Raw genomic sequence first — 23,652 nt, forward strand, 5'->3', positions numbered from 1 at the left:
TCCAAAAGAGAGAAAAAAAAAAAAAAATCACAGCCAGTGGGTAATATTTAATTCAAGTTCTCTCCCACCCCAGTTTTGTACCATTGTTTCAATAACTCAAGTTACATTAAACTAAACTCAATTAGAAGAAATTAACAGATTGCATTTGTCTTCCACATAAACTCCTAGTGCTTATAAAGAAAATTACTCAAAGGGAAAAAAATAGGCAAGTTAGAGACCATAAAGGGAAAAAAAATCATAGAAAAGGAACAGTAAATGCAGGGATCAAAGTACGAATCAAATTCACTTCTGGACCTAGATTTCACAGTGTAATTTCCCTACAGTAGTCGTAAAGAGGGACAATTAATCTGCTTTGGCAGTACAAAGTTATTTTCTTTTCAGAAACTGTCTCCCACCTGCTCTGCTCACATCAGAAGTGTCTAACAATCAAATACATTTCAATTAATTTGAATAAAAAACACCAGGGAACAAAAGCATGCATCCCCATAGCTAAAGCAGAGCACCAACAAAATTTAAGACTTACTTTATATTCTCAATCATAAGGCTGAAAAATATGCTGCTATGATTTGAACAGCATTACAGAAGTTTATTTTGACTTGGTTGTCATTAGAGACTGAAGAGTTAAATACTGTATTCAGTAGATATTTGGTTTTAAGCACTATTCTAAGGTGTCAATAATACAATTAATACATCACAGTGACACAACTTAAGTATTTATTTTAACTTAATGTACCAACACAAGTGTATTATAGTCCCAAGATAAGAGAAATTAATTACCCTACAATCATCACAATAAACCTAAACCAGAATTAAACTTAAATTGGAACCTGTACACATTAAAAATCCGAACATTTATGAGTGCAGGTTCACCACACATTTGCTACACTCCAGTGCCATCTGTCTATAAAAAGATAATTAACATTTTCAATAAGAAGTAGTACAGCTTGTTGTAAAGTGTACTTGGTGTGAGGCCATTGAATCCACTTAAATTCATAAGACAAATGACATTGCTGATCTTTTACTGAATTAAGAAATCATTAAGAAACACTGTTTCCTCAGTGTATATTGAAAGCAAACTTTTCTGGAAAATAAATTCATCCAGAATGTGCTGATACAGAGATGCTCTACGGAAGTCTCACTCTTAACTACTCCCCCAAATTAACCTTGGAGTCTTCCTCTAGCATTGAGCAATTTAGCTGCATTTTGAAGACCCCAGAGAAGCTGGGACTAACTACGCTCGAATTTGCATTTCGAAGACCATTTGGGGACAGCCTTTTGAAAGTCCACAACCTTCAGTGGAGTGACACAAAAAATAAACGCTCTGCCAAGCACAGCAGCACAAGGGATCTGACACAGGCCCCGGTGGTGAGTACAAAGCCGGTTCATTAAATGCAGAGCCTTCCCTTTCCTCCCACACAGCCACCGGCTGGTGGGTTTTGTTTCCCCCCACTCTCTGCGAAAAGGGCACAAATACAGGTTTTGGTGGTTTTTTTTTTTTTTTTTTTTTTTTTTTAAAGAGTGTGGTAACAAGCTGAGCAGGTTTAAAAGAGCCTGATGTTAATTTAACAGAGTGCATCCAAGCCCCTCTGCCCACAGGTGTATTCCCACCCACCACACAGGGAAGCAAAACACCATATGCTTAATGCTACTGCTTTTTTTTTTTGCGGGGGGAAAGCTACTTGATCACACCTTTTTTTTTTTTTTGAAACTCGCACATTTTTTTCAAGCAAAGAGGGAGCTTTTAGAAGACTAAATATCGCTTTTCAAGGAGCAATTAGAGCAGAAAAGGAAAGTAAGACATTTTCCAAGGTCCCGATCGCCTTCCTTCGCATTTATTGCCCCCTTTATAGATGCCTAAGGCTGCTGCGAGCGTTGAAGCCCTGCAGGCAGCCGCTTCCCTTTCCAGTCGCAGCTGTTTTTCCAGTAGTGCCATCTACTGGTTTCCCTCTTCCCTGAGGCTCCGCAGGGAAAATCCTTCCCCCATCCCGCAGATAGGGCAGACCCGGCTGAGAGGCTCCTTGGCTTCCTCCAGCGGCAGCCTGCAGAGCAAGGAAACTCCAGCCCCAACGATGGTTCAAAACCCTTCATCCCTTCTGGCCAGAAATGAATGCGGTCCTTTACTAACCCACGCACTCTTGTGTAAACATGCATATAAACATAACTTTGGTTTAGAAAAAGGCTGTGTGCCTTGTTTCCTTCTCAAGGCATTTCACAAAAACAACTCATTAAGGATTCTTTTTCTTCTCCTTTTCTTTATCTAAAGAAAATTATTTAGTGTTACACCTCATTTTATTCCAAAAATACTATTTCCGTAAGTCCAGCAAGATAATTTTCTCATTAAGTAGCCACTAGCCAAAGAAAAGCACGTATTTCAAAGTGTGTTAACAACTAAAATAATCTGCCATTTACAGACATGCAATGAATGATTGTGTTGCAATCACGGTTTGGAGCCTTAACTCGGAGCAGCTGTAGGGATTAGGCAAGAAGAGGCATCTTTAGGCAGCACCCAGGGAGAAGGCAGGCAGGCAGGCAAAGGAAGGAGCAAAGTCAGGGCTGTAGGCCCAGAGCAGGGGGGGAAGCAGGGCAGGAAGAAACACAACGAAGGTAGAAGCGTGCATTTGGACACAAGAGATATCTGGCAATAACTTTGGGATTAACGCATGGCTTCTGAAGGGCCTGATCCCGTAAAACCAAAGCTCACATTTGTCCTTATAGTACATACGCTCACACACACCTCTAGTGTAGGTTCTTGTTTAGACCTAGGCATCTCACTGCTACAATATACAGTGAAGTTTCCCTCCCAGACTTTGTTCTACTTTGTTTTGTCAGTCTCTTAAAAGGACTGGTTTTTACCAAAAACTAATTCACCATCCCCACACCCTCCACCTCAGCCTAGTGCAGCTCAGTACACCACTGTGGTTGCCTGCCTTCACCACCACCAAGCATGGGTTCAGTTCACCAAGGACTGCAACAGCTTTATCCTGAACTTTTTGGCTGATCAGGTGCATATTCTGTTGCTGCAGTTTTCTGCAAGCTGCCATCTGTTACCCTTGCTTTTTCTTGTTCCCTTTCCACGCTCTTCAACGCATCTGATCCTGCTGGCAACAGACCAAGTACTGACTTTGAGCAGATCTCTCCAGCTGCAGGAAAAGTCCCATCTGTAGCTTCAGGCTGTCCCTTCACCTCATCAATTTCTTTTTCTTTACTTGCAATTGAAGCCTCAGCAATATTTTCAGACAGTTTATCATCAGCTACTACTAAACACGAGGCAAGCTTACAGCTTGTAGCAGTTCTTTCTATTTCAGCCTTCGCAGTACTATTTGGAGGGTCTTCACTGCTTGTTTCTCCCACATCTTCCGTCTGCATTTCTTGCTTTTTACTCTCTTCCATGCCATGGGAGCCCACATTAATTGAACACTCGCAATAATAGTAACCAGATTCCTGCTTCTTCTTGCGCATGGCACAGAGATCGATTTGACTGAAGACCTCTGTGCCAAAATAACTGTCTTCATATTCTTTATACAGATCCGAACAAATTTTTCTGAAGCCCTAAATATTGAAAGAGCAATGTGACACTATATATGTACTTTATACATATACACACACACACAAAAAAAATTGTGTTCTTTATAAAGGTACAAGATGTATCAAGTATTATCTTAACAAAATTTAACATAGAAAATACACCCCCACCCCTCCCATTAGGATAGTAATATCGACTTTATTTGGTAGCATTTGAGTTGATCCTGAGAAAAAAAACCCAGCCGTTAGTAATGAGAGTTATAGGAAGTTTGCCTTTTTCTGAATCCCCCACCTACCCCACCCTCCACAAGCACAAACATACCAAAGATACATAAATGGATCAATTTAATCCACTATTATTCAAGTACATACATCTAATTTTAGATATTTCAAACAAGTTCACGGTCACCACATCCAGTGAGAAGCTACTCCCTAGTCTCCTGAATTGCCTTTAGGAGGATTTTCTTTATTTCACTTAAAGTTTAACTTTAGTCAGTTTCATCCCATTGATACCTTTACAGACTGAAAAATTAATCCTTCTCCTTGGTGTACGCATTCCACAACAGTAATTAAATAATGTGCTAGAGACAGGTTAGAAATAGAGCTCATGCGCCTTCTTCCCCGTGAGCAAAGAAGTATTCGAAAGAAATTTAACTCAGTGACTTATCGTGAAGGCAAGCTCATTTCAGCAAGCCAGAAGAAAAGAAAAAGAAACCCCCAGCAGCTCTTAGGATAGCTACCAAGCACTGCTAATATCCCAACGGCCAAATGCTACAAACAGTCACGGCATATAAAGGGAAGTGTTTGCTCCCATAGATGTGCTTTCAGAGGTTGACATGTTCTTTTTCAGACTAAAAAAAAAAGTAATTTCCACTGCCATAATCAAAGCACTTGTTCAGAAACCATTGCAATTTCGGACTGTCAAGATTTAAAGTCAACAGCCCCTTGTCTTTGCAGTTCTCCCCATGACAAGTTCAATCGCAGCAGCACTGGCTGCCCTGTACGGGTGTCACCAGGGATGGGCGAGCAATCCAACAGTTCCACAGTCCCCACCGCTTTAATTTGGCCAGCAACAGGCTGCCAATTTAAATAAAGGGCTCCCACGAAGCATTTAGCCTGTAACAAACCACATATGCCAGGGGCACACATGGAGATGAAGTGAAGGACAGATGAATCATTAAGCAACAGGGAATAGTCTCTGCCTTCCCTTAACCTAACAAGCAAGCCAGCTAACAAGGCTCCAAGGAGCCCCTTGCAGCACATTCCCTCAAAGAAGTCTGTCAGTTTGTTCAGCCCTGCCTCCAAATGCACAGGAGCACACAGTTTAAGAAAAACAACAAAAAAACAACAAAAACAACAAAAAAGGACTCTTTACAAGCTTCCTTCCTTGTAAGGACAGCCTTTTTAGCAGGCTTCTGTGTGAATGGACATGCATGGTTCGCGGCGTGGGGAATGTGGGAGGATGGCCAGAACAGCCAGTGTCACCTGGAGAAAGCCAGATATAAATAGCTTCAGGCTCAAACACATCAAATCCTGATGACCAAAGCACTTCAAAGTTTAATCAAACAAACTGCACACCTTTTCCTGTGCCCCAGAGATACCCATGTGTCAGTCGGAGCCAGGCTGTTTGGTAGCCAAGTGCTATGTGTCACCTTTATGCCACCAGCTGCAAGTTCAGCTTAAATGCAGAGGTACAGTGTGCACGGGCTGTTTTCTGCCTAATTTGGAAGGATGATGGAAACTTGAGTAAGGTCATGTCACTGAAGATAACTTATCAAGTAGCCAGAAGAGGGCAGGATTACTGCTGCCCTTTCATTAAAAAACTCAAAATATTTTAATAGAAGTACATGACTCTGCATCACTGCTGCTCTCTCAACACCCAGGGTGAACCGCAGCTATCTGCCAACTTGCACCAAGCAAGCCTACTTAAAGCAGCATGAAAAGCAAGAATGGACGTTTTCCACTTTAGTATGGAGGCACTCGATCCACAGTTTCCCTCCGGCACAGGCAGCGCCTGGCCCTGGAGGCTCACAACCTGCACTGACAAAAGCGCTTCTTTGTCTGCGTGCTGGGGAAGGCTCTTACCACAGATACTGAAGGGGACTCTCTTAAGAAGTGAACTGTTCCCTTTTGGCTCATTGGAAAGGGAGAGGTCAGAAAACCTGAAGAGCCAATGTTTTATATTTATGCCAGGGCCACGCCACACATTTTGAACCCGATCAACAAACAGCACATACTGCTCCTTCAGTAGCTATTCAAGATAAATGGCACACAAACCAAGCTCTCCTCAGCCTCTTGGGACCTTTAGACACACAACTGAAGTCAACAATGCACAGTTTCCCGAGAGCAGAGTTTGTGGTTGTAGTAGCTGTTTTGAGGAGAACCACCTCCTCCTTCCCCCACAAATAAGAAAAAGGTCTGCAGCTACTCCACCAGTGTCATCACATACCTGTCTTGTTAACAAAGTATTCTTGAGATGTCAAATATAAACAGTGTGTTAGTAATTATTTCTAAGCTTCATATAAGCAGCACTTAAGTTGCATGAAGTACTTAAAGTGCATCCTTACTACAAGGAAACAGTTATTTATGGTATAAAGAAAGTAATTACCGCCAGTAGATGGCATCATAATAACTGAAGTAATATTTTGTCTTATTCAGACTTTGGCATCTTCTAGCGTTTAGGAAGGTTAATTTCTCTCCTGCAGTCTTTGGGAATGGGATATTATAGCAGTAGTCAGAGTTTTCCTCCTTTCTTTTCCCATTACATTTTGATTTTGAAAGATGAAATAAGTTGTCAGTATTTTCAGCTGGCGTGTCAGATCTCAAAATACATACACACTAACCTTCCAGTTTGATTTTTGAGGTTAAACCCTATGTCTAAGGCTGAGCCTTAGTAACCTCAGGGAGATTTGTGTGTGACATACAGAGTCCACATACCCCCTAATAGCTAACTTAACATACAGTCCTGCTCCACTGTGGCTTCATGGACCAGATGCGTAGAATAGTATTTTAGGAGCAACAGTTTTAAGGTGCAAATAAATTTGGACAAGAATGAGGAACACTTGGTAGACAAGGGGGGGTCAGTGAATATTTTCTACCTAGACTTCAGAAAGGCATTTGACACCGTCTCCCATAAGATCCTCAGAGAAGCTGATGAAGTATGGTCTGGATGAACAGACAATGAGGTGGATTGGAAACTGGCTGAACAGCCAGGTCCAGAGAGTGGTTTCTCAGCAGCACAAAGTCTAGTTGGTAGCCGACAACCAGAGGTGTACCCCAGTGGTCAATACTGGCTTCAATACTGTTCAACATCTTCATTAACAGTCTGGATGATGGGGCAGAGTACACCCTCAGCAGCTTCACTGATGACAAAACTGAGAGGAGCAGCTCATTTACCAGAGGGTCATGCTGCCATCCAGAGGGATCTTGACAGGCCAGAGGAATGGACCGACAGGAACCTCATGATGTTCAACAAGGGGAAGTGAGAAGTCCTGCCACTGAGGATGAACCACCCCATGCAGGCTGAGGGCAAACTGCAAAACAGCTTTGAAGAAAGGGACCTGGTGGACACCAAGTTGAACATGAGCCAACAACGTGCCCTTGGAACAGAGAAGGTCAGTGGTTTCCTAGTCTGCATTAGGAGTGTTGCCAGCGGGTCAAGGGAGGTGATCCTTCCCCTCTGCTCAACACCAATGAGGCCACACCTGGAGTACTGGGTCCAGTTCTGGGCTCCCCACTTGATAGTCAAACATTCAAAGTTCTATACACATACATTTTATATACTTGCAAGCAAGTAGATTGCATACGTGAATCATACTATGCAGGAACATAAGCTATATTTAGTGCTAGAGATCAAAGGAGGAGAACATGCAAGAAACTATTTTTTTTTTTTTTTACTTTAAACCTGATAGTAAAAGGAATTATGAAAATACTCTGGACGAAAGTCAACAATAATTCCTACATGCCTGTTGCACAATTTTTTTTTTTTTATATTAGACATTGCTGATGCCTGTACTCATGAAATTCCCCATAGGCAGAATAATAAAAAAAAGCCTCCAAGCACAGAACTATTAGTACTATCCAACTTTGATTGTACCATGTATACAGAAGGCAAATATCAAGTCAATATGAAGTACTTGAAGTGCACAAATACAAGGTCATTTTCTTCAGCTATTATAGCATTTTCTGTTTTCTTTGTGCATGCTCCTTTAGTGTTTCAGGTTTGCAATATATTGACCTCATAAATACAAGTACTATTCCTGGAAACAAGCAGGACAATATTCCACTGGGAAATGAGCAATCTAATCAGAGTTGTTTTTTACTTTAATTGTATGTGATAAAACCCCATACAATGCTGCAGTAAAGGTTAGAAAAGCACATCACATATTTCTAGCATAAATCAAGGCACCAGTCTGTCTTCCAACATGACATTAATCTTGTTCTCAGATAAATATTGCTCATAAGCCATCCTGCCCTATGGAAACAGCTTGACATTGTGTTTTTGTGCAGATTTGACTGGCTACAGCAGAAGGAAAGCACTCTGTACTCTACAATAGAGCCATACACAATATGAGCAAGAGGCCTCATCTCTTCCCATCGCATATGAGCAAACACAACTGTGTTGGCCAGCCTACATACAAGCTTTGTTAAATAATGGAAATTATATTTTTCTCTAGTTGCAATGATTATTGCTTAAGTACATAGTCCCCAAGAATTCCACTGGAAGGAAAATAATCACTAGAACAGATCCCAATACAAAATAATTTAGACCCGGTTACTTACCCTTCTTTTCAACCTTGGTGCTTTGGAGAGCTTTAAGAAAGTAAGATGTGGCTTGAAATCCTTGCTCCCTGAAATGTCGAGATTCATTTCAATAAAGCATTCTTCCACAGCTTCTGGTAAAAAAGATAAAATAAGTAAAAAAATCCCCCCAGTTGGGAGTTAGGGAAAAAATATTTACAGGAAGGTTAGGCAAAAAAGCCAGTATGTGTTTCTTGAGCAAGACACACAGTTAAAACACGCAGCAGATAGCTAGTTGTCATACCATCCCAGGCAACACAGACAAATGAAAAATAAGCAGAAACAAAGTTGTGCATGACATACAGCCACATGTTGCAAACCTGAAACTAGATCCAAACTTCTATGTTTGCAATGCAATTCCTTGTGAATTCACAGACCACCTGTCACAACGGTGAGTTCAGGAAAGCACATGCCTATGGCAGCCCTGCTAGGAACAAGACACAGCCCCCAGTGGCCACAGCCGGGGAGTGTGATGGGACAGATTGTCCCCAATTACTGCAAAAAGCAATGCGAGAAGCGCTTCCAGCAAAAAGTGGCAAGATTCCCAAAGCTAGTACAGCTCTGAAGCACTTGGGGCAATACGGAAGGAAAAGTCACACAAACATAGAACTCCTTCCCCAGATTGTGTGATACGAGGTGTTTATGGTGGTGCTGGTTTAAAAACTTTGGCCGTATAATTATGAAGTAATAAGGTTTTATTCTGCATCCAAAGAAGTGTCTGTGAGCAACTCCAGAATTTATATTCAAGGTCTTTCAGCTAAAGATTGTAATGACAACTCAAGCCAAGTTGCTCTATCCATGGTTTTCATGAACTTTGAATTGGGGGATGCAGAGTCTCACAAGAGTAACGAGGTGAAGCTTGCATTAGGCAGACCCCTGCAGCTCTGGCAAGTACAGAAGATGAAGTGTTGCTCTCCAGCAGTTGTGCTCAAACAGTAAAAAATAATTCCAAAATAACACTGAAAGCCTTGGCTAATACTGGAGTACTTAGGACCTCTCCCCAGCATTTTTTATTGTTGCCAGAGGTCTTTATACCTTGGTTGTACAAAGCGGACAAAAGAGCGAAAAATCAACACCTGCCCTGGAAACCTGCAACATTTGTGTGGCTTTTCCTGCCAGACGCCCCTCCTTACCGCCTATCTTTGTTACTACTTAATTGCTTAGGCACTGGGAGAAGCAGGATCAGCGTTGAAATTTGTGTTAAAGGCAGCAGAGCACGTATTTAATGAGTGCATTGCTTGAAATCACCCTACTTCCATTTTGTGTTTCCATCTATCAGAAAGTTTAACTACATGTGTGTTTATTAATTTGTCATATGCATTTGTACCAAGGCCAAGTCTCTGGCTTGGAGTTTAGCTAATTAATACATTAAAATGTTTCATCTCAGAATATTTGTGAGGGAACAGCAGCTGGGGCTGTCTGGTCACTTTGCCAGGGCAACTGCTTTATGTTTTCCAGCTGGAAAATGTATAAAGAAAAGGATCCAGTTGCCTGAACAAGCATCTAGTGCCCTTTTAGATGCCCTACAGGATGCCCACCTGGCCTCCAGCTGCCACTGCAGAAGGGTACAGTCTGGCTGGAGGTCCAGTATGGACATCAGATACTTTAGAGCATCTAAAAACAGTAGTACATGATTATAGTTAAGTACCAAATAACCCCTAAAGTGCCTCTAGTACTTTGTGAAACAAAGCATATGAACATGAAGGGTTTCTACATATTATTGAATCTTCTTGCTCCCACACCAGTAGGTCAAAACACAGCAAGCCCTGAAGAATACATGCAGCAAAGTGTCTAAGCCTCTTCTAGGAAAAAGCCCTTCCTCACATATCATATAGGCAAAATAACAACCTCTAGATGCCCAAAAAGAAGCAAGCTAGAGTTCAACATATCAAAACCCCCAAATTAGCATCTCCTCATATTCACCACCCAGCACCAGCCCTACCAAACAGCAGGAAGGCGTTATTACTGCAAGGTGAAGGTCTTACTGCCATGAGCAGACTTTCATGAGGAAGGCTGCTGATGAAAGAAAGGTCAAGGCTAGGAGTCACCTTCAAGAACTCAGTTTAGGAATGAGGTTTGTAGCTGATGTCCCACCCGTGTCAGGATGGCACTCAGTTTTTCAGACACTATCTTCCCTAGCTCACTTGATAAATATCCTAAGAAAATTCCAAGACATCTTAAGCAGTCCCTCTTTTTCAAAGCAGATGAGGCCACTAGCAGCAAGCCCAGTAATTCCTAGTATCTACCAATTGACTGCAGTTAATTGATCAAGAGACAGGATAACTCTCCACTTGGAAACCAAAGTCCATGATGTAGGAATGAAAGCCAGCCACCTATTTTTTATATTTTCTAGTGCCAGGAACACTTCAGAGGTTCAAAAAAACTTTATAAAAGCAGGCTGAGCAGTTAAACTGTTGTTGACAAATCATCAATAAGGGCGTGACGAAGCAGAGGCAGCTGGCAGAAGTAGCTTGACCTTTGCCAGTCAAATCATTCACCCATCATGCTGCTTGAAGAGGCAGCATTTGGAACTCCACACCTACCCCATGAGCAGCCAAAAATATTGACTAAAAGGTAAGAAAAAAATCCCTATTCATTCATTGTGTAACAATTAATTCAATTGCTGTGCTGAGGGAGAGGGGGGCAAGAAAACACAGAAAAATATTTCTTCAGAAATGTCGTTAAAAGCATAGATTTTTATACATATTTGCATAATCCCCAGACTCATTAAGTCCTAGAAATGGTCAGAGATTATGCAGAAAGGAGAACAACACTGAAAGTTACATCTCTGAATAGCAGAGCCATTGGTGACAGAGTTAACAGCTTGAAAACTAGCAGCTTGTCTCACAGTCAAGGAAGCATTTCAGGCAATCAGTGAACAATCATATTGCATTAAAAAACACGCAAGTACTGACAGAATATTCCTGGGGTTTGCAATCAAAATTTTTCTCCTCCATCTCATTAAGAAAGGGATTCAGATCAGAAGCTAGACACCAGGTTTCCAGAACCCTGAAGACGCAGGCTGTCCAGGCAGAGAACATGAAGGATCTGCCACCCACTACTGTAACAGCTTTTAGAGTTAATGCAGCTCCAATATCGTTAAAAAAGAAAAATAAGAGAGCATCATAGCACGCATTCTGCAGAACCAAAATTAAACATTTCTGCTGGTGCTAAAATAGCACGATAAAGGTTGATCTTTATGCCATGACTCATTGTGAATAGAATTCTCAGTTAAGCAAAACAGTGAGTAGAGGGAAAAACAGCAGTAGTCACACAAGAGAAAGAAGGTATTTGCTTCTGCATCTTCCAGAAGTGAATGAGGAGAGAGATAAGGGTGGGGAGGGCATCAAAACAGTCAAGCAGCCCCTTCTTTCAGTGGCATTGAAGCATATACGTGTTGCGGGCAGGCATATACCAAATCTGATCTTAAAGGAAATTGCATCATATACCTTCTACTTAGTCATCTTCCAGTCAAGATTATTTTGTGTTAAACAAAAAACTTTAGAAGAAACAAATTTGAGCATGGGGAAGTTCATTGAGGCTCTAATCCCAGTAAGTAGGGACAACAATCCTTTCTACAAAAGTAGAGCTCTTTTAAGTCAACATTATCTTTGCCATGGATGGAACAATAAGAGAAATGATGGCCAGAGTCAAGCAAAAAGTAATGGATAGTGAAGTGGCTAATTTTATTTAGCTGAGGCAAAGAAGTTGTTCATATTAAGAGGCATCTTTGTCTATAGTTGCAACACTGACTACTTAAGAGGGAAAAAAAACAGGAGGAGAAGAGAGCAGGATTATTATATCAAAGCTAAGAACTGGACAAGGTAGGAAGCAGCTTTAACCAAAAAAAACCAGACCACTCTGAAAAGTTATATCCTTTGAAGATTACATAGTGTCTTTGTACTGCATGCCTTTTTGAGAAGCATTAGTTGAACTATGCTTCCTTTTTGCTTACTATGAAAATAGCAAGGAAAAAAATGTACATTGATTATTTCTGCTCTGTCGGAAGTGGAAGCCCAAGACACAGATGAGGTTCTGCATTGCAGGCTAAAGCAGCTCCTAAAAACAGAACAGGGTTGGGGGAAGGGGAGAATACCGAGCCTTTCTGAAATTGTACTCAGATGCAGGTAAGGCAGGTCAAAGATTTGTAACAGCCTCATGAACCCATCAGTGCTTTGGGAAGGTAGAGCAGAAGACACAAGCTACTCTTATATTTTTGTTCCATCTTCTGTTATGGAAGCAAGAGACGGATTTTCTGGTGCTACACACATACATGCAGAAAAACACAGCTATTGTCGCCTCCTGTCCCCGAGGTACTCATGATCTCATGCGTGCTCCAGTTTAAGGGAAGTGCTTGTAAACTAAACTGGGGCTGACACTTACAAGGTTTCCAGTTTATCAGAATGAACGGTCTCCCAATTTCGAGGTGTCACTTTGAAGGATCTCACAGGCCTATGTACACCGCAGGCCTGTGAGATCCTGACCACAGGGCAGGCTAGGATAGCCTGGCTGTGTGATCTTGACATGTCAACTGTTGTGAATCCCACCTGTCCCAAATTAGTACACAGAACTCATTTTAGCTCTCATGCTCTGCAGGATCCCAGTTGTCAGCTTCATATCTAACACTTAAGAAAAAGACGACACAAAAGGAAAGGCACCACACCGTGGCCATGCACAGCTGCTCAGGCCAGTACTTACAAGAGCTGACAGACTCTACAAACTGGTTTACCACAAGTTGTAGAGTCAGATTTGGTTCTTACCTGCAATTCTGCTCAGCATTTTCTGGTCTTCCTCCAACATTTTCACGTATATCACTTGATTGTTAAACTGTCCAATCCCATGAAATGTCATATTAAGGTCTTTACCCTGCAAGATGGCTTCCACTTTAGTCTTGCTTTGCTTCAGTGCCCAAACAGCCCTTGAAAAATAATAACATATATATATTCTGAAAGAAGGTTCATTATTACATGTGGAAATACTTTTATATTTTTAATACCAGACAACATACTTGGTTTTGACCACTCTACAGCACTATGAAAGGTGTAAGAAGCATGCTATATTTCAGTGCTAGTGCTTTTGTAACGGTTAGAAGACGTATAGATATTTTAAATGCATTTATCCTTCAATAACTTCAACCTTGGCTTATATAGTAGAAGTGAGTTTTGCTAGCAAAGTGAATATTCAAGTCGTTAACACGCCAAAAACAGTATGTGAATATATTGCTGCTAAAGAGTCAAAAAGGATAAAGCTGAACTTATATTTGTGTCATGTAGTTTAAAACATTAAACTTGCTGGTTTTGACTGGTTCACTAGTTTTATTCTTAAACCAAAATAAATTCATTCTCCCACCTGAAGCACATTTAACATTTGTCTCCATTATATTCTCCTATTCCAGGACGGCTAACAAAATACCAAATCAGAGCTCCCAACATGGGCATCATCTCACATTTCAACAAAGTTTAGACATGCGCCTTGCTGTGCACTGAAATAACTCCAAAAAAGTGAATTACCCAATGACATAATAATTCAAATTCAACCATTTTGCTTAAAGACACAGGAAAGATATAACTAATATGTCTTAAGTGTAGACTCCAAGTCTTTCAGCAACTTAATACCCACTGAAGATTTACAGGTACCCCTCTTTACCCTGGGGTCTCAGGAAGAGGGATCCTGTCAGTCTTCACATGGAGTTTGAGCAGAAACCTTCTACTAATGCTCCATACTTCTAAGAAAATGCTGCATAACTAAAGAATACAGGACAGCAGTCCACGGGTTGCTGTGGCTCCTGTACTCACATTTGCTTTATCATTACACCTAGGAAGAGTTTTGACTACATTCATTTCATTGTTTAAAAGTCACGGAATCATGTAACATTATCCAACCAGAAATCAGCCACTACAGCCCACATAACACAAGCTAATCCCCTTTGGAAAGCATGTTTCCTGCATACAAAGGCTACTTCAGCCAACAGTCAACATTATGAGCAATCCTCACTACTCTATTGGAGTTATTTCAGCTATAATGACATAGGAGCTGCTTCTTTCTGAGACTCCTGGGGACACTGCAGACAAAGATTTGGTGAGGGCAGGACCAAGAGTGGAAAGGGAATGAGTTACTTGCAGAGCTTCTGACACCTTAAAAAACAAGCAGGGCTAACCTAGACCTTCGTTTAAGTCCGTAATATCTAAGCTACCATTAAATGTTGCTAGAACGACTTCTGCCATGAGATCTGAAAGTGTCTCCCTCCCTCGGCAAGGGGCTGGGCCACCTGTTTCAGCAGTGCTGTTAGCTTAGGAAGTAAGAAATACTTGGTCTAACACCTTAAGGCAGTCTTCCCTGTGACAGCACAGAGCAGTAGCCACTGAAATACAGCCTCTTTTAGTAGAGCTCTGGAGGTAGGTAGAAAGTAAAAGATGAAAAGCATTTGGCAAGAAAGATCCACACATCCACTCTTAAGTTCATTAACATCACTTAGCTCCACTCACCTCCCTAACCAATTGATTCCCATTTTGAATGCTGCTCACCACTAGCTTCCTATCCTCTTGGATGCCAGTCTGCCCAGTCAGCAGCCCTAGCACAGGTTTTTATTACTGAATTATTGTACATCCAGGCTCCTTAGCCCATATAATATTCCTCTTATTTTTTTTCCCCACCCTCAGGCTCTCTGAAAAAGCCTCTGGAATGTACAGTAAAGCAGATAATTTTAAAATAAGGCACACACAAACCTGCCATGTGCATCTTGATCCTGTTTAACTGTTGCTGCCTGTATGGGCAGAAAGGTGTTTGGTTTTTTTTTTTAACTTATATGGGTTCTTTTGACACCTTTCCAGCTAGGCATTCTGCTTTATGCACAAGCAGATCCTGTGTCACACTCGTATGGTGTTGAGGTTTTACTGTTTTTCATTCCCTTCCTGATGTGCACCAAGACCTCCAGACAAAGGGCTGGTCTCACCAGGTTCCCACCTCTACCACGCGATGCCTTCCCAGACACCTAAAGGCCTTCCCTCCCTGACCCCTCATGCCAAGAGGTCTCAAGTTTCCCTGTGTGGTACACTAGGACAAGGCTTAGAGACAAACCCTGCAGCATACTGGCTCTATTTGCTGGACCTTTCCAGCACTCCAGCCTTCCTGACCACAGGGTTGCTTTCCTTAGCCATCTTTCAATATCCCCATCTTAATTCACAGGGCCCCAGTGACAGCCCACAGCTTGACTTAGACAAGAGAGCAGCTTGGAAAGGAGCTAGGCAGATGTTTTGTTTTCTTCTTAATATAAGATGTCCTACCAGCTAACATTTTCCAGCTGATACAAACACAGCTGATCTGAAAAGCTGTGGTTTCTCAAAAGGCAGCAGCTCAGGGAACTTTACATCCGTTGAGTTAGTTTGTGGTAGTAATACAGTAACACAGTAATAATACTATTTGCAGCCATGCTGCTTTTTCTCTTCACCCCATGGCAGACACACAAAATTTCAGCCTCTGCAGCATCACATCTAGCTTTTGCAAAGATCTTTCCTCACAGGTATTGAGAACAAGCCAGAAAACGATCAAAAAATTCTAAGAGATTATGTGTAGGCTCTACTAAAACATAATTATTCACAGCAGCAGCAGTAAGGCTAGCACATTTACAGAAAAATTAACTGTACTTGAATTTAGGAGGATTCTTACTTTTTTACTTCTTCTTCTGTTCCCAGGTGAGCTACTATTATAGTAAGGTGCATAGTTTGAACGGGAAGAAGAGCTCTCAACAGGTCAGGTTCTTTAGCAAATATGAGCTCTTGGACATCTTCAATTCTGTCCAAAATCTGCAGTGCAGTAAACAGGAGACAGGAAAATAAGTTTTCATTTTAGAGTGCTCAGGTATTACTGGAAGAATTCAGAATGCTGAAGCCTTACACACACAAAAATGCAACTCAAGTTTAAGTTAGGAATCTGCAAAACAAAATCGCCCAGATCTATCGTATAACAACTTTCAGTTTTGATTTCAAAGTTAATTTTTCAGGAATTGATTGATCTGTTTTCCTTTTTAAAGCCTACAAGTTAAACTCATAGCTCTCATGTGAACGAGCACCCCTAGATCTTTAAGTAGGTCTGAATCCGACCCTAAGCATGTTAGAATAAAGCTCAGAGCACTGTGTAAATATTAATGGGATCTTCATGCAGTTGTCAGTTGTTAATAGACTGTGGAAATTGAAAAGCATTTCCATAATTAATCTTATGCCATTTTCTGATTACAAGTTTGATCACAGACTAAACTGATGTCTTTTCCCAAAAGGAAACTGTAACAGCAAACAAAGTAGATCAACTGGGTAAACGTGCTGTTTCCCGAATTGGTATTTTCTAGAACTGCATGGCCAGTTTCTGGCTCTTCTGGGTCTATTTGTGCCTTTACACAACTGACTCCAAAGAAAGATTTTATTTTTTTTTCAAAATGATCTGTTAAGGTTTATAAGCTAGTCATGGGAACAAGGCAGGAGGGAGAAGAATTCAATCACACAGAGACTAAGCACCTGGTGGAAGCCTTTGTTACAGCCAAGTCATTTATAGATTTTCAGATTATTTCACTGAGCAAATTCTGGCTAACATGCCTAGGTGCTCACACATGTTAGAGCTCCACTTTATTTTTACATAGGTTGAAACAGCTGGGTCAATATGTTTTTGTTTTGCAATCTTTCTACATAAAGCCTTGGCAGTCTTTGTGCAGTCCAGTAAATAGTCCTACAACCTGCACAGCAGAAGAGATTAGTATAACAAGTTTTGATAAATGTCAGGATAAAGCCACACACAATTAAGAGAATCCATTTGAAGACACAAACAGTAAGCTCCCTGAATTCAGATTCTTATGGTACATTTGTCACAGTGGAAAAAGAAATGACTATTACATTAAGGTAATTCCTACTGCAACTGAGGTACAATTTATTATGGCCTGGTATTTACAGCGCACTTGCTTAGATCATGAAAACATGGAGCAGGAGTCAAGCCATCAAGTTGTCTGACCACATGAACTAAAATCTTTGCTTCGATAGACTAAGTATTGACAGCAATTCCACAGAACAGCCTCATGTTCTCCCGTGCCCAATCTTTCTAAGAATACTCTTGGAATAAGAAAGATCCTTTTGCCTTCTCAATTGGAGGATCAGACAGCTGGGAAGTCAGGTTTGAGTGAAATTCCTTCATGTAGATATCTAACTATTGCAGAGCAATTTTAATGTCTTTTCTTACACTATTTTTTGGTCAGATTCACAAATGCACCTTCAGAACTTTCTGCTGCTTCTCCCATGGGAACAGTCTACCTTATCTCTACACCTTTTTTTGTGCATGAGTCTGTAGCACTTTTCTATAAGTGCTACGTTTTTGGTAGAACGGCTAGTTTTTTTGGGTGGGGGACAGGAAAGAAGCACTTGTCATGGAGTATTGAAAGCTTGAGACCACAACATTCCCAGATCCACCCCAGGCCAAGCTCATCGCTGGAGGCTGGACATCAGCCTCCTGGAGCCCTCTTAGACACAGAGGGAGAAGGGCTGCTGCACCCATCAAGACTGCAAGAGGGTTTTTCCTTTGCCCTGTTGAAAGGGAGGAAAATGGAGACAGCCTTAGGTCCCATCATCTGGAGAGCTCTCAAATTTTAAGGGAAATTAATTCTACCCAAAAGACTAACAGCATCTTTAAAACCCTTCTGTAAGGGACTACAAGGCCTACAGTATAACAGGCAACCATGTTGTATATTCAGGGGGGGTCATGAACCTCTGCTTTAGACATAAAAGCACCTGAAATTGTTGACAAATTATAAGTATATGTGCACATATTTATTTACTCACCCTTCACATATACCAGTACTTCACATACTACAGTACTGTACCCTTCAGTGTTTCCTTCAGAGGCTCACCCAGGGACCCAGGGCTGTCTCGGGTCACTCTCACCCCTAAAGGTAGCACTTAAGAGAAGCGTAAACTGGGAACATCTTGGGCAGAGCATCCAGACTGAGACAGAGCTGCCAGATTACCCGAGCTGGTGTGAGAGCAGGGAAATCTGGAAGAGCGGAATTGAGAGAGAAGGAAAGGAGAAAGAAGAGAAGAACGTTCATAGGGCTGCACAAGATGTGATCACAAGCCATATATTAGGACACTCCAGTCTTATTAAAATAGCAGAATAAGCTAGGCATTCATGTCCCCTCAAGCTGTTCCATGATCTCATTCCTTAGATGGCTGGAAACTTTCTACTTTCCAGCCTAGATTTATTCTTTGCCCACTTTATACCCATTTGTTCCTCTGCCAACATTGTCTTGCAGCTTACACAGTTATTTTCCCTTCCTGGCATTTATCTTCCTGATGTGCTCTGCACTTCTGTTCACCCCTCAAAAGCCAGTCATATGTAGGAATCACTGAAAGTTATATCGGGCCATCCTCCAGATAACCTTCAGAGATTATTCCACTCAAGACAAAGCCAGAGCAAATAATTGCCTACCAAGAGGAAGGCACCTTTGACATCTCCCTTTAACGCATACGTAGGAGTTTCTACACTTAACTAAGGTAAAAACAAAAACTCAAAAGCCTGCCAAAGTAAACTACTGTACTGCAGTTCCTTATCATGCTGGAAAAAAAAAAAAGGAGAGATGTACAACAGATAGAGTCATCCTACTTAATTATTGCTTTTCAGCAGTGTAAATACAGTCATGCCAGATAGTGCATGGAAACCTAAGCTAGAAAAAAAGGAATCAAGTTATATATTGCAATGAACAATATCTATTTGGTTCATTGGTAAAAGCACCATAAACTAATCACAGAAGCTTGTAGCCAAGGGTTACATTTTCACTACGTTCATGCAAGCTAACATTCAGGTTTTGCCTTGTGCATTTGCTTTGTAATAAGAGATCCCAGGAGGAATATATATCATTAATAATTCACACAATTTATGCTGTTTCTCAGTTCTGCCCATGCTAGCTGGGACACAGCAGTTACCAATTCAAGTTAAGACTTTCCTCCTGCCTGCCTCTGCTGGATGGAACAGTCACTTTCTTGTCTTTGCACCCTAAAGCTTTTCTCTCTCTTTTCTCCATAGTCCACTTGAGCACAGAATCACCTGTTGCCCCTACGTCGAGGTCCACTGCGTGGGGCATGTCCCACCTCACAATGCTGCTATTCAGCAACAAGAAGAGAGCCCCAGACAAGAGGGGTGCAGCATGTGCTGGAACAAAGCATCAGGGCTCTGTCTGCTTTTGCATACCCTGAGAAGCCGCTAATGAAACATTGCCATTAACGAGTCAGTTATCTGTAGGGGAAGCTGAAGGGCAAAAAACCTGTTCCTGGTAAATGTATGACAGCACAGCTTTGGGAACCGGACACTGTCACTGTGTCCCCTTCTTTTAGGAAATTTAGTGTGGGCTTCAAAACTCATGCCAGCAGAATGGGAAAAAGCAGCTCAAGGTGAGCCAATATTTTCCCTCCTTCCCCCTGCCCTATACAAAGAGACATAGGGTTATGCGGAAGTTAGGGGGTTTCAAACTAGTCATGCATAACTAAAGAAAATAGTGTGAAATCTGTCTTTTGTATCATCTTTGGAATTTATTTCCATGGATTATAAAACAGTGCCTGCAATATCCAAGCCCTGCAAGCCTATCTTGACATATTTCAGAAGAAACATTTACTGTGGTAATTGGAATGCTTTAGGACCTCTAGAAGAAAATATTTCTGTTTGAACTTCTGCTGTTTGCTGTGTTTTGATTTAACAGTATGGAGGTGAAAGATTCTGATGCTTTTTCAACACTGCTGCAAGTGTGGAAATCACAGAGAATATAACACCTGGATGAAGTATGAGCATGCAGACTCCACTCAGGGCTTCTAGGGATTAATTGCCTACCTAAGACACAAGGAATGAGTTTGTTGGGTAAGAGATGGAGTAGAGAGAATAAATCTATTCCCATTTTCTCTTCTGTGGAAGAGAAGGAAATTCTAATCCTCAATTGTGAACTTCAGTGGGGAAGAAGACAAACAAATCAATACTAGTTTCTGTTACACTAAATTTGACTGTAAAACAATGTAGGATAGGACAATGCAAGATGGTGAAAGCCACGGCTTTCTCCTGGGAGAAGATTACAGAACATAAGATATTACTGAGGAGAGACACATCCACTCAGACCTTATAGAAAGGACAAAGTCAATCCTCACAGTGACCTTTTTTCCTGGCAGTAGTCAAAACACTGGTGTGTTATCTACAGTGTTCGAGCTACAAATCCAAAGCACAGCACTGTGACGACTGCTATGGGGAAGTTAACTCCATCCCAGCCAGACCCAATACACACACTTCAGGTAAGGGACCAGAATTTGATCACTCCGGGCTTCTTAACAAGCTTTGAAACCAAGGTAACTTTAAACTTATCCCTAGCTTCTTATTTAAGGGTTTTTTTCAGTTTTGATTGAACAGCTACTTCAAAATACCTGATCATCTGTTATCGGAATAGAGACAAAATAATTCGGAGTCTCTCGTGGGCGTTTCTTAGGCACTTCTTGCCCCAGGTCTTCCTTCTGGTCTTCCACCATCTCCTTGGGTGCTTCTTGGACATCACCTTGCTCCTGCCTCATCTCTGTAGCTCTCTGAGCTTCTTTTTGTGGGGGCAGGTCTGATTTTAGCTGTGCCTGCTCTTGGCTTTGGTCCTGCAGCTGCTCCTTTGTCACCATCCCATCCAGGTCTGCTTTGTCTTTAACCTGCATTTCCTGTAGCTCCATCACTTCCACTCTTTCCTCTTCTTGGCTCTGGTCCTTCTGGGGTTTTGTCACTTCTTGATCCTGCTTTTGGCTCGGAGCCTCCTGTGGCACCAGCTCCACCACAGCCAGTTCGCTCTCACCTTCAGATCTTGCCATTGGCTCTCCCCAATTTTGTTTTGGGCTCAGCTGCTCTCCATTCCCTAACACTTCCTCACTTTGGTCCTGGAAGCAGGTTACCTCCTCTGGGTCATGACCCAGCTGTAACTGAACAGTGACCTTGACACCAGCCATTGCTTGTCCCCGCTCCTGCGGCTGGACTTGCACAGTTACTTGTGGGAGAGCTGGCCCTCGGCCATGCTGCTGTATCTGCACCTGCACGGTCACTGCTGGGGCCTCCCATCTGGGGTTTGGCTTCAGAGGCCGTACCTGCACAGTCACCTCCGGGGACTCCCACCCCTGGCTCAGCCTCTGAGGCCGCACCTGCACAGTCACCTCTGGGGCCTCCCACCCCTGCTCCATTTGTTGTGGTCCCATACTTGGGGCCATGTGTCCTCGTGCTGTCTGCCTCTGCAGCTGCACATGGGCATTGTCCCCTCCCTGGGGCTGCTGAGCAGAGGGCATTGGCTGCGCAGCTGAGAGATGGTCTCCTCCTTGTTCCAGCTGTACCGGTGACAACAGTTGCTGAGCTGCCTCTGGAGTTTCATCGGTCTGAATCTGCTCCTGGACCATGTCTTCATGCCTACTCCTACCCAACTCTCGTTTTACCACCTTCATCCTATGACACCAAAGCTTTCTTCTCCCACGATGGGGATTCTCCAAGATCCTTCTCCTCTTTCTTCGGGGCTTGAAGTCATTTTTTAAAGGAACTGGAAAACAAGGAAAAAAGTCCAACAGCTATCAAAAAGAAAGAACTGCTTACAATAGTTCACTCTGGGCTCATCTCTGAGGTTTGACTCACTACAGGGACTTCCAACCAGGTCAAACAACTCCATCTAAAATTTGCTGGAGACGCCACCTCAGGATTAAACCACTGCCTCTAGAGCACTGTGTGCTTGACTTCTGCCCTTGCCCTGTCTCACATACTTTAAAGTATGAGTATGCCATTTCATAGCACACAGCGGTATGGAAACATAGGCCTTATCAAGGGACTGCAGGTACATTACCTAAAGGTAGTTAGAGAACGAGATTGAGACAATAACCCGAGCCAAAGACTCAGGAGTTGAATACATTCAGAATCATGTTTGCCAGGGAAGCTTTGATCTCCCATAACAGCAACACGTTCCCATCTGATCAGACCAGCACACACTAACTTTTTTCCTCCCAAGTACACATTACTGTTTTTCCTACCCCAAACCCCTGCCATGTCCACCTCTACCTTAACATCTCACATTGATCCCATCTCATTTCTGACTCCTCTGCAGTAAAGTTACAGAAGAGATGCTTTTCTCATCCATACTGTCTACATACAAGCAGAAAAGGCACTGGAAGACCAAAGAGATTTTTGTACTTCTTTCAGAGGCAAAATACACAGAATCCCAAAGAACCATGAACATTTCTTCATCAGTCAGTGCAGGTCTTCTGATGCAATAGATCCAGCTGTACTGAAGTGCCACTTTTTAAGGAAGACATACAAGCAAATAGATTCTAGAGACCAATTGAAATTCATCTGTATGGGGAAAAATCCTTCAATCCTCAGATTACAACCTGTCTTAACTTCAAGTTCTTCTAAGACATGGCAACAATGAGTTTTTCCCCTATAGCTATAAAATTGTAGGCAGCTATATTTTTCATAAATCTGCTCTCCAAGACAACCAAAATGTTTGTTCAAAATTCGCAGGAAAACCAGACCCCTTTCCACCCCCACAAAACCTACATCCATGATAAAGTAAAAATTAAATAGGCAAAGCCTAAAAAATTCATACACACTCTAAATATTTTAATATTTGGCAATTCAAGACATAGGTAGTACAGCTGTCTCCCTATATGAAAAAAAACCCACATTTTTGCAGCAGAATAAAGATTAGAAGCTTAAGAAACTCACCCTGAATTCATATGAAGACTATTATATTTTCTTTCAAGAATCCAGATGTGGAGGAGTTGTTCCACAGAAAGGGCTAGTTTTAAAAAGGAGATTTAAATGCTTGCATATATTTCATATGCAATTTCACTAATCAGATATCTCCATTTTTTGTATTCAGTTACACTCTAAGAATTTTGTTGACTGTATGTCAAATCCAATGCCTTAAAAAAGAGACTAATGAAGGTTTTTTTTAAAATGCAAGAGACCAAATGCTTATGGAAATAGACGGATCCTACCTCTGGAGATGAAGCACTGTGGGCATAAACTAATTATAAAATCAGCTATTACCCATGATATTTGTGCCTGGGCTCCAATGGAAGATTTTTGTCCTTCTGGAAGAGCATTTAATCAGGGATATGCCGAGTCCCTGATCAGCCACTGGATGATCCTTAATGAAAGGCAGAATCTAGCCTAGTACTTCATCCCAAAACAGCATGAAACTTACTTTCAAATATCTCTCTGACATCAGCTTTGAGAAAAGGAAGCTCTGCCATTGCTGTCATGTCTTCTCTGTCCAAACGGGTAACTGGAAGAAAAGAACAGTATTGAGGT

At 41.8% G+C, this 23,652-nt stretch overlaps 1 protein-coding gene across 4 annotated transcripts in view; it reads right to left on the reverse strand.

The window, feature by feature from the left end:
- Nucleotides 1-661: 661 nt before the first annotated feature.
- The window catches only part of LOC141738404 (uncharacterized), a 34,852-nt gene continuing 11,861 nt past the window's right edge, over nucleotides 662-23,652 (reverse strand). For 3 of the 4 annotated variants that reach the window (XM_074573600.1, XM_074573603.1, XM_074573602.1), the window contains 6 exons: nucleotides 23,546-23,626; nucleotides 20,754-21,886; nucleotides 15,988-16,124; nucleotides 13,083-13,240; nucleotides 8,305-8,417; nucleotides 662-3,549 (listed from right to left, as the gene is read on the reverse strand). In XM_074573600.1, coding sequence (XP_074429701.1) covers nucleotides 2,977-3,549; nucleotides 8,305-8,417; nucleotides 13,083-13,240; nucleotides 15,988-16,124; nucleotides 20,754-21,886; nucleotides 23,546-23,626 — 2,195 coding nt within the window. In that variant the 3' untranslated portion in view covers nucleotides 662-2,976. The remainder of the gene's footprint in view (nucleotides 3,550-8,304; nucleotides 8,418-13,082; nucleotides 13,241-15,987; nucleotides 16,125-20,753; nucleotides 21,887-23,545; nucleotides 23,627-23,652) is intronic. The other variant, XM_074573601.1, reaches the window with a different exon arrangement.

This window comes from Larus michahellis, chromosome 2, assembly GCF_964199755.1.
Source record: "Larus michahellis chromosome 2, bLarMic1.1, whole genome shotgun sequence".
NCBI classification, from domain to species: Eukaryota; Metazoa; Chordata; class Aves; order Charadriiformes; family Laridae; genus Larus; species Larus michahellis.